We start from the raw sequence: 14,640 nt of genomic DNA, 5'->3' as shown, positions 1-14,640 counted from the left end.
TGTTACTAAAATAAAGGGTTTAAAATGAAAAAGGTTTTGGTGGGTAAAGGGTATTTGTTTTGGGGGAAGAAACGAAAAGGTTTAGGCTCAAAGGGGTTAACTAGAGGGATTTTTGGGTAGGTGGTAAAAAAAAAGGAAAATTAATGGTGTAGAAATAAAAAGGGGTTAGTCCTAATGCCTCCATCATTTACTTACTCGGGTTTAAGTTGGTAAGGACCGGGAATGTATCGTCGTGGCAAGTTCTAGAGTCGTAAGAACCAAGCGGCTATTCACACAAGAAACGAAAAATGAGCATTTAGTTTAAAGATGTATATTTGTATGCTCAATAAAGGCTCAAAACTCACTTTTGTGGGAATGGGTTTTTATGTGATCAAGTATATATAATCAAATTTTAATTAAGATTGTCATGCCGTTTCATAATCTTCTTATTTGGTTCTTTTTATCACGACGCTATCGGTTGTAAATTTATAAAAATATAACCTTTTTAGAACTTGTTATTCCCAAATTAAACCAAGACAAGTAAAAAAATGAAAAGTTTTTGAAAAAATTTGGGGTGATTAGCGGTTCAAATAGAGTTTTGTGTAAGGCTTGTTATTAGGACTTGCAAAATTCAAGGTTTTAGCATCCCCCCCACACTTAAATTACACATTGTCCTCAATGTGTCCCAAAAATAAGATTTTCGGTTGATTAGAATGTGTAAAAGTGGGTTAAAAAGCAAAGATTTTTGTTACTGGCAGCTGAACACGGGGTGGTGTTGGCTGAGCACGGCCCCATGTCCAGACTGCCAGTACCAAAAGTAAACAGAAGGCTGGGCACGGGGGCGTGTTCAGTGAGCACGGCCCCGTGTCCAGGTACCTGAACTGGGCATTTCTGCAAATTTTTGGGCACGGGGGCGTGTTGGGTGAGCACGGCCCCGTGCTGAACTTGCTGTAATGAAGAAAAATTGTCGAGAGGCTCTGTTTTTGTGCTTGGGGTGTTGGTTCAAGCTTCCCTTAGTGTCCTTCACCATCCCGAGTGTGTTTTATTCCTGAAAATTAAAGACTAAACTAGAAAACATAAAGGTTAATCTAAACTAAACTACGGATAGTTCCGCGGAATGCCTCCGTGGTGCGCCACGTTTACAGGGGTCCTTGGCTAGACCCACCTTATCAGGTGGCTCTGGCTCATCTTCAATTAGGGGGTCGTCATTGCCAAAAGGATATTTCATTGAGCGCCCAAGATCTATGCTCCTTTTGAATGCCCCTAATTGAAGAGGTAGATTGTTGAACTTCCGGTTTTTCAAAGCTTCATGAGTTTTTACAAAAGGTCGTCCCAACACTAGAGGAGCGTCATCAAGGATGACAAAGTCGGTTGGGATTACCATTTGATTTGTTTAAACCAAGACATCCTCAACTACACCGATTGATTTTATCACTTTCCGATCGGATAGAAAAATGGGTATTTGAAGTGGAGCAAAATCACTAATACTTAATTTTCAAAAATGTAGTTAGGCATTATGTTAACACAAAGATCTTTATCAATGGTAATATTACTAATAAATGAATTTTGAAAGAAACATGGAACCGGTGTAATGTTAATTTCAAAAGGATCTTCTTTTATTAGCGAGGTTTGATCATTAGTTAACTTAACACTTACCATTTCTTTGATTTTAGCACTAGTGTTTAACTCTTTTAAAAACTTAGCATGAGGGGTTACTAAACAATGATTTTCGAAAGTAGGTGACAAGAGATTAATTTCTTCAAAATAAGACTCTTCTTGAATTTTAGCGTTATCGACCTCACCTTTTCCGTTGTTTAACTCATGTGTCAGTTTTTCACTTTCTTGTTCTTCCATTTTTACATTTTCAACTATCTCTACGTTATTATCATTTTTTAATTCTTCTCTTGCGCGGGATTCCTCTTCCCTTGCGCGAGATTCTTTCATGTAACGTTCGATAGTTTTAATGTGTTCTAGTATCCTATTGGTCACTTCGGTGAGAGAAAAAGAATTTGGATCCTCAAAGCTTGAATCCGGTTGTTCGATCCTTGGCTCCTCATAATTCTCATATGAAGTAGATGGTTCACACCATTGTTCTTCATTATAAGTATATGATGGATAAGGGTCGAAACTTTGTTCTTCATAGTACTCATATGAGGTGGGTTGTTCACGCCATGGTTCCTCATAATAAGTATATGAAGGTGGTGGCTCATATCTTGAGTCTTCAAAGTATGAGTATGAAGGCTCATACCTTGGTTCATCAAAATATGAGTATGAGGGAGGAGGTTCATACCTTTGGTCTTCATAGGATGTGTATGAAGTTGATGGCTCGTACCTGGGCTCCTCATAGTAGTTGTATGAATTGGATGGTTGATATGAAGTATTATATTGAACCGAGCGTGCGTTACGACAATTAGTGCAATAATTACCCCTATAATCATCCTCATCATAGGTGTAGTTGTAATCTCTTGAGTATTGATCCATAAGAATCACTCAACAGACCACAACTGAGTCTCGGGACCAGAAAACAAAAATAAGACGGAAACAGAAGCTGGACACGGCCCCGTGTTAAGTGGACACGGCCCCGTGTTCAGGGCCTGTATCTGGGCGTTTTAATTAAAGTTACTGGTCACGTTGAGCACGGGGGCGTGTTCAGCGAGCACGGCCCCGTGTTCAGACTCTGTATCTGGGTATCTACTATAAAAATATGCAGCACGGGGGCGTGTTCAGCGAGCACGGCCCCGTGTTCAGGCTACTGTAAATGCAAACTAAACTAAAATGCAGAAAAATGTGCGCGCGTTTTAAAAAGGTTTTGAAAAACTGATTAGGCTGTCGATTTTAAGCTTTCTTAAAATCCTTGTGTCCCCGGCAGCGGCGCCAAAAACTTGATGCGTGTCGGTGTGTATATGTTTTAGATGTATATTTAAGCCCCTTTTTACACTTTTAACCAAGTTTTAAATTTATAAAACACGATATTTACTAACACTAAACACACATATGGGCAAGTGCACCCATCGTGGACGTAGTATAGTGTTGGTAAGATACCGAGGTCGTCCAAGGACACAAGAGCTTTTAGTACCGGTTTATCCTCAACGTCTAATCAAATCAAAAAGTGAGAAAAATATTTTAAACTAAGAAAAATAAAAACTAACTAAATGCTGAAAAATAAAATAAAATAAAAACAGATAGACAAGATGAATCACTTGGATCCGACACGTGTATTAGTATAACCTTTGATTATTTTCGCACTTTTGCACTTATTTAAGAGATTATCTTAGTTATTGTAGTAGGCCCCTCTTTTGAAGGCGACGTTACCCTCAACCCAGTAGTTTGAGTCAGCAAGGATACATCCTAAAGGGTCGGATTATTGAAAGATAATGAATTAAGTTATTAATGCAAATTGTGGTAGGCCCCGCTTTTGGCGGTGACGTTACCCTCGGCTAAGTAGTCTGAGTCAGCAGGGATACAGTCCTAAATAGCCGGGTTATAGTATTAATAGTAGTTAACTTATGAGGGGGTCAAAGAGTTTGGATCCCCGCCATCCAATACCTATGGGCATTGAAGGAGATCCTACTAAATTTGACCCAGGTCCCAAGCAGGACCTCTAAACGCTGAACAAGGGCAAGACCCTTACCAAACCGTTCCCTTAACCCCCGACCAGGTAGCCAACATACCTCCATATAGACCGTGGAGATATGAATGGTGAAAATCTTTTATTTTATATAGACAGTAAAATAACGCCAAGACACCACGGACAAACGATAAGGAAAGATCACCTTCAACATAAGTAACTAGTTATTAAAGTCATTAATACAAAACCAAATAAAAAGTGCAAAAGATTAAAAATAAAAAGTATTATACTAAACACTTGTCTTCACCAAGTGATGTAAGAGACTTAGGCAAACATGGCCTTGATTGTCAAGAACTCTTACGATCAATCTTGGATCCCGAGACGACTCACACACTCTACGATGGACAATGGATGATGGTGGTGGATGATGGTATTATGGTGGTGGTGGGTGGTGGATGAGGTGTGAGAGAGGTGGTGTGCCAAGGGATGAAAGAGAATGACACCAAGCTCCTCTATTTATAGGCTGAACAGAAGGCTGGGCACGGCCCCGTGTCCGCTGGACACGCCCCCGTGCCCGTCTGACATTCTCTCTCTTCATTAATTGTAATTCGCAATTACAATTAATGCGCCTACTGTACTTTCACCACGCCCCCGTGCCCGCTGTACACGGCCCCGTGGTGGGCAATGGAAGCTTCTATTGGTTTGTCTTTTCTGCTGCTTCCTGGGCACGCCCCCGTGTTTGCTGGACACGGGGCGTGTTCAGACTCTGTTTTCTCTTCTTTGCCTCGGGAGGTGCCGTTGAGGGTCCGGGCAGTCTACTTTTGTTCCTTTTCTTGTATTTGTGCTAGAATTAGTTGTCTTTTTGCTTCTTTTGTGATTTTGAGCTCGTTTAATCCTGAAAATGCAAAAGGAAGACAAAAACACTCTTTTTCCAACATTAGTACTTAAAAAGGGTTAGTTTTATGCCTTAATTGATGTGATTTATATGTTGCATTTTACACACATCAAATAACCTAAAGTCTCGTTAGAAGATTATACAACATTGCTCAACATAAAGGATTGCACATTAAGGGATCAAGCGACAAATCATTCGCTACAAAAGCTTTATTCGACTTTCAAGGAAGATGGACACACATCACTTAAAGGATACATGTTAAAATGAGGGGGAGACTTACACAAGTTGCACTCTTTATCCCTTGACTAAGTTTTGTCCCATTGGGTTTTCTTAGTAAGGTTTTTAATGAGGCAACACACCTGATCCAAAAGTATCAGGGGGAGAAAATATGCACTGCACTCTTTTTTCCTTAGCTATGGTTTTATCCCACTGGGTTTTCCTAGCGAGGTTTTTAACGAGGCAGCATCACCAAGCGTATTATAAGAATAATATATTATTTTGTCACGTGGATAGTCAAGGGGGAGTGTTATGAATTATTGTATATTTATTGTGTGACTATCCACTTGTGTTATGACTTTCCATATACTTAACTCCCATCTCTCCATATACTTAACTTCCATCTTGTAAGCCTATAAATAGAGGCATATGTAATCCCTTTTAGATATCAATAAGAATAAGTTCTTCAATTCTTCTTTCTATCTTTCTCTCTATGATCTTCTACAATTCTTGTTTACATACATCATATATTGGTTGCTATTAGGCCATTGTTTTGTAACAAAATCTAATTTATGTCGTACCAATAAAATTGGTTTTTTACCAAGAAAGAGAAAAAGAACAATTTAAATAATGAATTTTGTAAATAGAATTGAAGTCTTAAAGATTTAGTTTAAATAAAAGTTATATTTAAAAGATACACAATGATAAAAATTATTATTATTTATACATTGTTATATGTAACGTAATACATAATTTCATTCATACTAATAATAAACAAATTTGTTTATTACATGTTTTTCAATATTCAACCTTTGTAATACACAACTATTATGGTATTTTCAGTATTACTAATTAAGATGAGCCAGTTTTAGTTTTTGTGATAAATTCAAGTTAGTTATGTGAACCATTATATGTAATAGAAATCCGTTTATATAAAGTTTCGTTACTAATTAACATAGGTCGTTAGTGATATACAGTTTTTTAAATATTATATAACTATATCATTTATATTGTAAAAACTCGTGTAGTACGCGGGTCTATAAACTAGTGGAGGTATAAATACATAAAATGGGGGTATAAATATGAAATACATGAACTAAAGGTATAAAAGCTAAAAATATATAAAAATATGAATGGTTCGGTTCAGTTAATTTTGGTTAAATAAGGGTACAAATTAAAAAAATCGATAACCATTATTGATTAATTCGGGTTTCAGTTAATCAGTTTTCAGTTGATTCAGTTATTACTCGCCCTTAGACACTTTTAATCACGTAACATATCAATCTTTTTAATGAAAAAAACTATAGCAATACTATAATCAAATTAACGAGAATAGAATACTTGTTTATATGGTGTAATTTAAAAAAATATATATTAACGTACCAAAAGGTTATGACCGTTTAAAATCACGGGGAGGGAGGAGTTAGTTTTTTATAAGGGGATGAAATGTAAATACTAACTAATTATCTATAACTTTGCTAATGATCAGGGATTAACGTGTAATCTAGATGAGAGAATTAAATTGATGGTATTTAATCACTTGACATTCTGTAGGCACTGTAGCCATTATACGCATTCTGGGATAATGACTAAGTTGTTGGGCTTTAATCACATGTACACTAAGGCATCATCTACTTGTACCTTTTAATCCACACGTCAATACTGACCAAGATAACTATCGAAACGTCGACAAAAATGAGTAGGTTGTCACGGTACTTTTGGATTTTTGTAAAACATTAAAGTTTATAAGATATGGCAAGAATACGTAAAAGAATTGTAAGTTTGTTGTGGAGAGGAAAAAGTGTAACCAATTACCCATAATTATGTTAAAACTCAGGAATTTAAGTGTAATAAGATGAGGGACTAAAATATAATTATTGTTTAAAAGACCATTTTACCCTCATTTTAGGGATGTATTTATAAATTAAGAGAGAAAAAGTTCTTTTTTTTGGTATCTTAAAATGCCTCTCCCTCATGCATTATAATATAGTATAGATAAAACAAACATATTAGGAGACACGAGTTAAGTTCCTGTGAAAATAAAATAAACGTACGAATTGAAAGAAAGTCAAAAACGTATGAATTTTGTAAAAGTTCATGTAGAGTAATTTTGGTCGTGTGGGGTAATTATCAAAATTGTAGGGTAATTATCAAAATTACACTAACCTCCCCCACCCCCCAAAAACCTAAACCACCCCCCCCCCCCAACCCCCCAAAAACCTAAAAAAACCTAAACCATTATAAATGTTCTTGTAGAGTAATTTTGGTCGTGTAGGGTAATTATCAAAATTGTAGGGTAATTATCAAAATTACACTAACCACCCCCCCCCCCCCACAAAAAAAAAAAAAAAAAAAAAACCTAAACCACCCCCACCCCCCAAAAACCTAAAAAACCTAACCCCCCCCCCCCAACTAAAAGCTAAAAACTAAACCATAAAGCTAAACCCCATAACTAAATGCTAACAAAATTACTCTACAAGACATTTTCCAAAATTACTCTACATAAGTCAAAATTTCTCTACTAGAGTAATTTGATAATTACACTACATTTCCCAAAATTACTTTACAGATGCTCAAAATTACTCTACAAGACACTTTTTGCTTTTTCCCCAGTAATTTAGAAGTTGCTGATAATTACCAAAATGACACCGCCACTTTTTACTTTTTCCCTTAATGCGTACGTTACGTACGTTAATATTAGTTTTATTTGATCCTTTACCTAGGAGACACAGGGCAGTCAATAGAGTGATCTCGAATGTGTTTTCCCGTCTATGCACCTCAACCCATATTTTTTCCACACGGGGATCTATTAGTTCAAAAGGTCCGACCCATCCTTTACACCAAACCTTCACAAAACCCTTACTTTTGTATCTTTTCATCTTATCTTTGAAGCTCTACTAGCTAGGGGTGTTCAAGATCGGATAATCCGGTTTTCGGATATCCGAAAACCAGATATCCGAAAATTTCGGATAGTGAATATTGATATCCGAATCCGTATCTGAAATTTTGGATATCCGATTTTCGGATATCCGAAATTTCGGATACAGATTCGGATATCCAAACAGATATCCGAATTTATAAAAAGAAATCAAAAAATATGTTTCGTATATAGATTAAAACTAAACTTATATTCGATTTTCCAAATCTCCAACATTTAAAACTAAAAACAATCATAAATTCACACGAATACAATTATTTACTACTTTTTTACTAATTTTTACAATACTTCAAACTAAATATAATGCTCATATACTATATATATTTATAAAAAAAATAATTAGTTTTCGGATATCGGATAATCGGATTATCCGAAATTTTTGAAATTCATATCCGAATCCGAAAATTCGGATTATCCGGTTTTCGGATATCCAAATTTTCGGATATCCAAAATTTCGGATATTTCGGATATGGATTTTCGGATATTTCGGATTCGATTTCGGATCCGGATTCTTTTGAACACCCCTACTACTAGCGACGTTGAAGTTCATCCGATCCAGACGAATCAATCAACCTATCCATCTTCGTTTAATCCGTTTGTTTTCACTTTCTCCTTTCTAAAATGAGTTTCAAATCTGCATACCTGGCTTTATTTTAATTTTCTTTCTTTGATCTCATGTTAAACCTTCATTGTGTTGATTTGTTAGGATTATTGTTATCGTGTACTATTTCATGCATATTTGTTTCATCTTTATTTCTTTCTTCGATTTCATTTTAAACCTTCGTGTCTTGATTGATTCAGATTATTGTTATCCTGTAAAATTTCAAGAAAAACTGTTTATCCTTCATATCTTTGTTCGATTAAATGTTAAAATTATATATGATCATGATTTCAGTTTTTTATTTTTATTTATTTATTTATTTATTTATTTATTTATTTTTTTTTTGTAATTCAAACCCTAATTTTTTGTTTTTCAAATTAAGTTTTTTCTTAGATTCCAATGTTAGTATAGTTTTACTGCTTATATCAAAGGTTTCTCTATTCCTAGGTCCAACCATAGTTCCGTTTTCAATTCATAATATTTTAGATCTTAAACCTTTTGTTGGTAAGGTTAGGGTTTTTCCCAGACCAATGATAGTATAGTTTTATTCCTATACTTCAAATGAAGTGCTCCTTCTTTAAGGTTTTGCGTTATCATCTTCATCTCTAAAATAGTGAAGAAGATAATAGTTGTATATTCTGGTGTTCACAATCTCTAAAATCTTTTTATTTTCAAGATATATTCTAACTATTTAGAGTTTTTAATTATTTTCAAGATATATTCTAACTATTTTGAGTTTTTTATTATTTTCAAGATATATTCTAACTATTTTAAGTTTTTAATAAGAGTAAATTCAGTCCCTAGGGTTTACACCCAATCACATTTTCAGCTCTCATTTGAAAAAAAAAAACCGAACAGTCCAGGGTAGTAACGGACGTTAGTTGAATGTTGGGATTTCTGGTAAAAGACCAAAAAGCCCATTAGGGACTGAAATTGCAACTCCTAATTATCTTCAACCTTTTAATGCTCTAAAATTATAATGGCAATAGCTTCATCGTGGACCAGCAATACCACTGGTCGATCTGATGCAGTATGCTCATATGGTGCTTCTACTTGCATTCGAACTTCCTGGACCGAAGCTAATCTAGGGAGAAGCTTTATATGTTGTGTAAGTGTTGTTCTGTTTCTTAATCATAATTTTTTTTTTCTGAAATTAAGAGTCTGATCAGGGCCGGACCTACACTATAATTAACTTAGGTTTGGGCCTAGGGCCTCCACTTTAAAGAAAATTAATATGCTAACTATTAATATTAGTGCAAACTTAATGTTTAAGATTTGTTTGATTCCTTATACAAGCAAACCACTATGTGTTATAATTGTGTTAAGATTTTTGTTTGGTTCCAAGTTTGATTCCTTATACAAGCAAACCACTATGTGTTATAATTGTGTTAGATTTTTGTTTGGTTCCAAACACGGATAAAGGAGTATCGTTTATAATAACCAAAGAAGAAAAAAGGGCCTTAAAATTTCATTTCGCCTTGGGCCTCCAAAAAGCTTGGAACGGCCCTGAGTCTGATGTGTTGACTTAAAACATTGCAGAGTGATGGGTGTGGTTGGCTTCACTGGATTGGTCCTCCGATATCATGCCCCAGATGTGAGAGGCTTATTCCATCCTTGTTGAAGTCAAATAAGGAGAATTCGGATTTGAAGTTGTCGTTCGCTGATGATAGATGTGGCTATGCCAGTTAATATGGTCTGCGGGTTGCAAGATCCGAAGCCAAAAGCTGCGTGATTTCGGCTAAATGCGTCGTGTACACGAATAAATCGTTTATATAATAATGATTGTAAACAATTTGTGTAAGCGTAACTTGTTACAAATGAATAACTTCATCTTGTGTTTCAAGGCTTGTTACAAATTTACAAGCTAAAGTTTATTTGATTATTTCAAACAGCTGCATTTTGAAATCTTTGCTGTGAATACATGTTTTTAACTTTTTTTATACAGAGGGTATAATAGTAATTCTACAAAGAAAATTAACAGAAATTCTAAAGTTGGCTAGTGTTACTGTTAGGTATTATAAAATATCGAGCGTATTACAATAAGCGGCGGACCCAGTTGTTGAGGTGCGGATGAGGTGTTCAATCATATTTTCAAGGGGTGCGGTCAGGTTTTTTTTTGGCCTAAAATATACACTAATTTTTTTCAAGGGATACGACCGCTCACTCTGGCCAAAAGGTAGGTCCGACACTGGTTACAATTAAGTGAAAATTTGGACTTTTTGCATAACGAAATTTCTTAATGAATAAGTGGGGTGTTTTGGGGAGGTTACGAATTTAAATGTAGAAAAAAAATCGTCGTTAAAAATTGTTAAAAAAATTACAAAAAATTATTATTATTATTATTATTATTATTATTATTATTATTATTATTATTATTATTAATAAAAATAATAACGAACGTTAGGCTGTAGTCTCAATTTACTATCCACGTGTCCATGTCGAATCATCAGTGATATACATGAACTCGGTGCACAAAAGCGATCCAGGCTATGCAAAGACCAAAATTGATTCTAATCTAAAACCTTAGAAAGAAAAACATAAACTTGAGTGTGTTTGTTCACTTTCATCTCCATTATGAGTGAACCAGTGAAGGATGCTAATCAAAACCAATATCCGTATGAGCAGCAGCAGCAGCAGCAAGTACCACCGCCACCGCCACTGCCACCGCCTCATCAGTATGGTACTTTTCAGGGAGTTCAAAACTATCCTCCTCATCCGGTAACCGGCTTCCCTCAACCTTCTCCACCAGGTGGACCTCCGGTCAACCCTTATGTTTACGCCCACCAGCACCAACCCGTCCCAGGTACGAATACGTTGTGTATATGTCGGGTAATTACCAATATCATGCATACTCATCTTGTATCGGATATGTTCGTTATTTTGTTAAAAATATAATAATTTGGATTTCTAGATACATTCTAATATTTATATAACTATATCTTTAAACAACTTAAGATAAAGAGTAAACTCCCAAAATGGTTGACACTTAGGTTTGGTCACTTATGTCACTTTAGTCTAAAGCTTAAACCTTTTGAATCTGGGTCCATATGGTTTTAATTTTGTTTTAATTTTGTTGTTATTTTATCCAAAATCAAAATCTGGTTGGATTTTTAAGTTAACATCCAACTTTTTTCTCTTTTTCCTCCCTCTACCAAAGGGCAAAATGTCAGAATTTTTTTTTATTATTTTTTATAACAGAACATTAAAAAACCATTCTCCCCTTTATTAAAGGGAAGAAAAAGACAAAAAAATACTGGATATCAACTAAAAAATCTGACCATATTTTAATTTTGGATGAAAATATCAACAAAATTGAAACGACCAGATTCAAAAGGTTTGAGTTTTGAACTAAAATAGCAAAAGTGACCAAACATCATGACCATTTTGGCAGTTTCCTCTAAAATAAATAACATATTAGTCGTTATCGGTATAAAAATTAAGTTTAAATATAAAAATATATATAAAATTCATTAGGATATAAATCCAAAACACAAGCTAATACTTCATGTTATAAAAAGAAAAATAAACAATATTATCAAATATATTTTCCAAAGGAAAAAAAAAGTCATTTTTCATGTGATAGAAGTACTAGAATGCATAGACTACGGTTGATGAAAAATTTAATAAAACTAGAAATTTTCAGCCATGTGGGTAAACGGTTCCCATACCCGTCTCATTACTCTGTGTTGTTTTGAGTTTGTGTATTGGGTTTGAGTTTGATGTAGTGGCGGAGCTTGAACGAAAAATTAGTGGCGGCCGGACTCTTCAAATCTAAATTAGTGGGGTCGGACTCTTAAAAATCTAATATTTTACACGACAAAAAAAATGGAAAAATTTCGGTAAAACCAACATTACGAGCGAAAAATCAGTAGGGGCCGGGGCGCCCCGGGCCACTATAATCCTCCGCGCATGGTTTGATGTGATCCTTACGCCTAATCAGTACCATATGTTCCTGAAAATTCCTAACTTTTTTTTTTAATTTTAGTTAATCGAGTTAAATGAGTTGTATATAAAACATTATTGACTCTATTATCGCTCATTGTCGATGATCTTATCGGATTGAACATCAAAAACTCAAAAGAGGTATGAGGTAGAATTTATATATTGATCAAGGATGATTTTATTGAACACCATGAAGATGTATTAATCTATTGTGCTAAGTGGGGAAGGGGCACTCTAGGGTAAGTACCCTAGCCCCGACCAATCACCACTCACCAACTCAAAAAGTGCACTAAGTACCCATTAACTAGTAAGTAGTGGCGGCGGTGTTATGGCGTGGGTACTTAAGAGAGTCAAATGCCCCAATAAACCACAAGCCACCAACACATCTCAAAAGTCAACACCCACCTTGAAAACAAACATCTCAAGCGGCTACCTGTGCTAGCTTCACCAACCGGCTGGCCTTATCCTGGGGGTGACGGCGGCGGTGTGCTGGCATGGGTACTTACCCTAAAGGCCCTACCCGCTTGGTGCCCCGTCCCCCCTAAGGCATCAACATATTCGTTAGATTTGATCTAAGAACCAGGCTTTAAATTGAATATCAAAGAGGGATTTTGTAGTGTTTATATAATCAACTTTGTTTAAACATAGGTTATGATGTTGCTGAAGGAAGACCTGTGAGTGAACATCGCCTTCCTTGTGGTGGTATCGGTATAGGATGGTTTTTGTAAGTGATATTATGATTTTTGATGTGTGTTGATAACGCTATGATCCTTGTCCGATCTAACTTCGTTAACATCGATCTTAATGCTGCGTTTTTTTTTTTTGTTCCTGAAGGTTCATTATTGGTTTCTTCTTAGCTGCAATCCCTTGGTATGTTGGAGCATTCATTCTACTATGTGGTCAGTATGATGCTAGAGAGAAACCTGGATATGTCGCATGCCTAATTGCCGTAAGATTTCTCATACTTTTTAGTAGGGTGTTCAAGTTACACGGTCTTTTTCAGTTAGTAGATGTAGTTTTTAGTGGATAAACATTCCTTTCCTTAGTTGTCAATCATTCAGCAAGACTAAGATAAACAAATATGTCATTTTGCAATGTAGGCTATTCTTGGAACGATCGCTGTGATTTGCGGCGTTGCTACAATTTGACGGGCTGGCATTTGTGGTTAGTTGTACAGATGCATATATGACATCAATCAAGTGGATGGTCCTTTCTGTTTTTAATCATATTATATGCGAATAATTTGTATTGTGCAAGTGTTGTATGTTTCTTTACCTAAGTTGTTAATTGTATTTGTCTGATGCATATGGAGCCTTTACATCATGCTAAGTTGTTAATTGTATTTGTCTGATGCATATGGAACCTTTACATCATGGTTAGGCCTAGTGCAAGGGCCAAACCCGATTTGTATGTTAACGGACCCTGCGGCAAGGTTAGTTTTTACAGCTCCTTAGAGCCGACACGGTTTGAAACTATTCAAAACCCAACAGGATACTTGGGTTTTGGGTTGTGGGTTGACTAGTATAGATTTAAACCATTCTATATATACACCCTTTGATAAAAGGGTTGAGTTCAGTTTCAACCTCTTAACCATCAGTCTATCAGCCAAACAATTGCCTTTAACCATCAGTCTTATCAACTGGACAATTGCGATCAGCAGTGCATGGCAGGTGTGGACGATGAACGTAGCTCAGACCCAGACAGAGCCATCGAAAGATGTTCAAGGAAACAAGGTTTCAAAGGACCGCCGTACAGATATGAACCAGATGGCTCCAGCTTTCCAGCTTTCGACAGCGTTCTCCCTCCTTATCTGCTGTTCATGATAAATTTGTTTCCATTTGTTCTCATTTTGTTCGCTAGGGCTTTGAATATTAAGTTCCTTTCCTTTAAAACCAAGTGCCATAACGGTGTACGAGTGTTTCATGTGTCATATTCTAAAGTCATGCTCACATCTCATGTTCTATAGTCGAGCAGAGAAACAGGAAAACGGATCAGAATCTAATCGAAAAAAAACAGAAATCAAATAACCAGACAAATTGAAGGATGCGTAGGTTATAAATCAATACTTTTTATACGTCACAGAACCTGATTAAAATTATTATTGAAAAACATTATAAATTGACCACATCCCAACACAGGCCTGGTTTGTAATTGTAACTAAGAGACTAAAACTGGTGGGTTATGAAAATCTAAACCCATCAGTTGTACCTTTGGTTTTGACCCATAACTGAGCTGAACCGTCTTGATCCAGACTCACCCCTATGGCTCACACAAAGGTTTAAACGATGCAGTTTTTACATAATACTAAAACGAACAAGAGGACGAAAGAAATCGACAGTGAGTTTAGGTCAAATCTAAGCAAAAGAAAGAAAGTGTGTGCTATGCTATCAAGGGAAAGTTATTGTCACAAAGATATTCCTTATGAAGTTCTTAAATTCATCCGCGACCATATTCACATACAATGAAACCAAACTCAGGAACCTAACCGTACCAGCTCAAGG

The 14,640-nt window shown here is 35.8% G+C and overlaps 1 protein-coding gene across 1 annotated transcript; it reads left to right on the top strand.

Moving 5' to 3' along the window:
- Nucleotides 1-10,666: 10,666 nt before the first annotated feature.
- LOC110895198 (60S ribosomal protein L18a-like protein) lies at nt 10,667-13,488 on the top strand. The gene is made up of 4 exons (XM_022142476.2): nt 10,667-11,000; nt 12,788-12,863; nt 12,974-13,088; nt 13,240-13,488. Exons 1-4 carry the CDS (start codon nt 10,772-10,774, stop codon nt 13,285-13,287), a joined length of 468 nt encoding a protein of 155 aa, XP_021998168.1. The 5' UTR covers nt 10,667-10,771; the 3' UTR covers nt 13,288-13,488.
- Nucleotides 13,489-14,640: the final 1,152 nt, after the last annotated feature.

This window comes from Helianthus annuus, chromosome 12, assembly GCF_002127325.2.
Source record: "Helianthus annuus cultivar XRQ/B chromosome 12, HanXRQr2.0-SUNRISE, whole genome shotgun sequence".
In the NCBI taxonomy this organism is placed as follows: domain Eukaryota; kingdom Viridiplantae; phylum Streptophyta; class Magnoliopsida; order Asterales; family Asteraceae; genus Helianthus; species Helianthus annuus.
The sequence above is the reverse complement of the archived record's forward strand: the minus strand, read 5'-3'. Positions and strand labels throughout refer to the sequence as shown.

Coding starts and splice junctions, on each gene's coding strand:
- LOC110895198 (XM_022142476.2), top strand. CDS start 10,772: ATGAGTGAACCAGTGAAGGATGCTAATCAAAACCAATATCCGTATGAG. Junction 12,864..12,973: donor ATCGGTATAGGATGGTTTTT/GTAAGTGATATT, acceptor TTGTTCCTGAAG/GTTCATTATTGGTTTCTTCT. Junction 13,089..13,239: donor ATGTCGCATGCCTAATTGCC/GTAAGATTTCTC, acceptor TTTGCAATGTAG/GCTATTCTTGGAACGATCGC.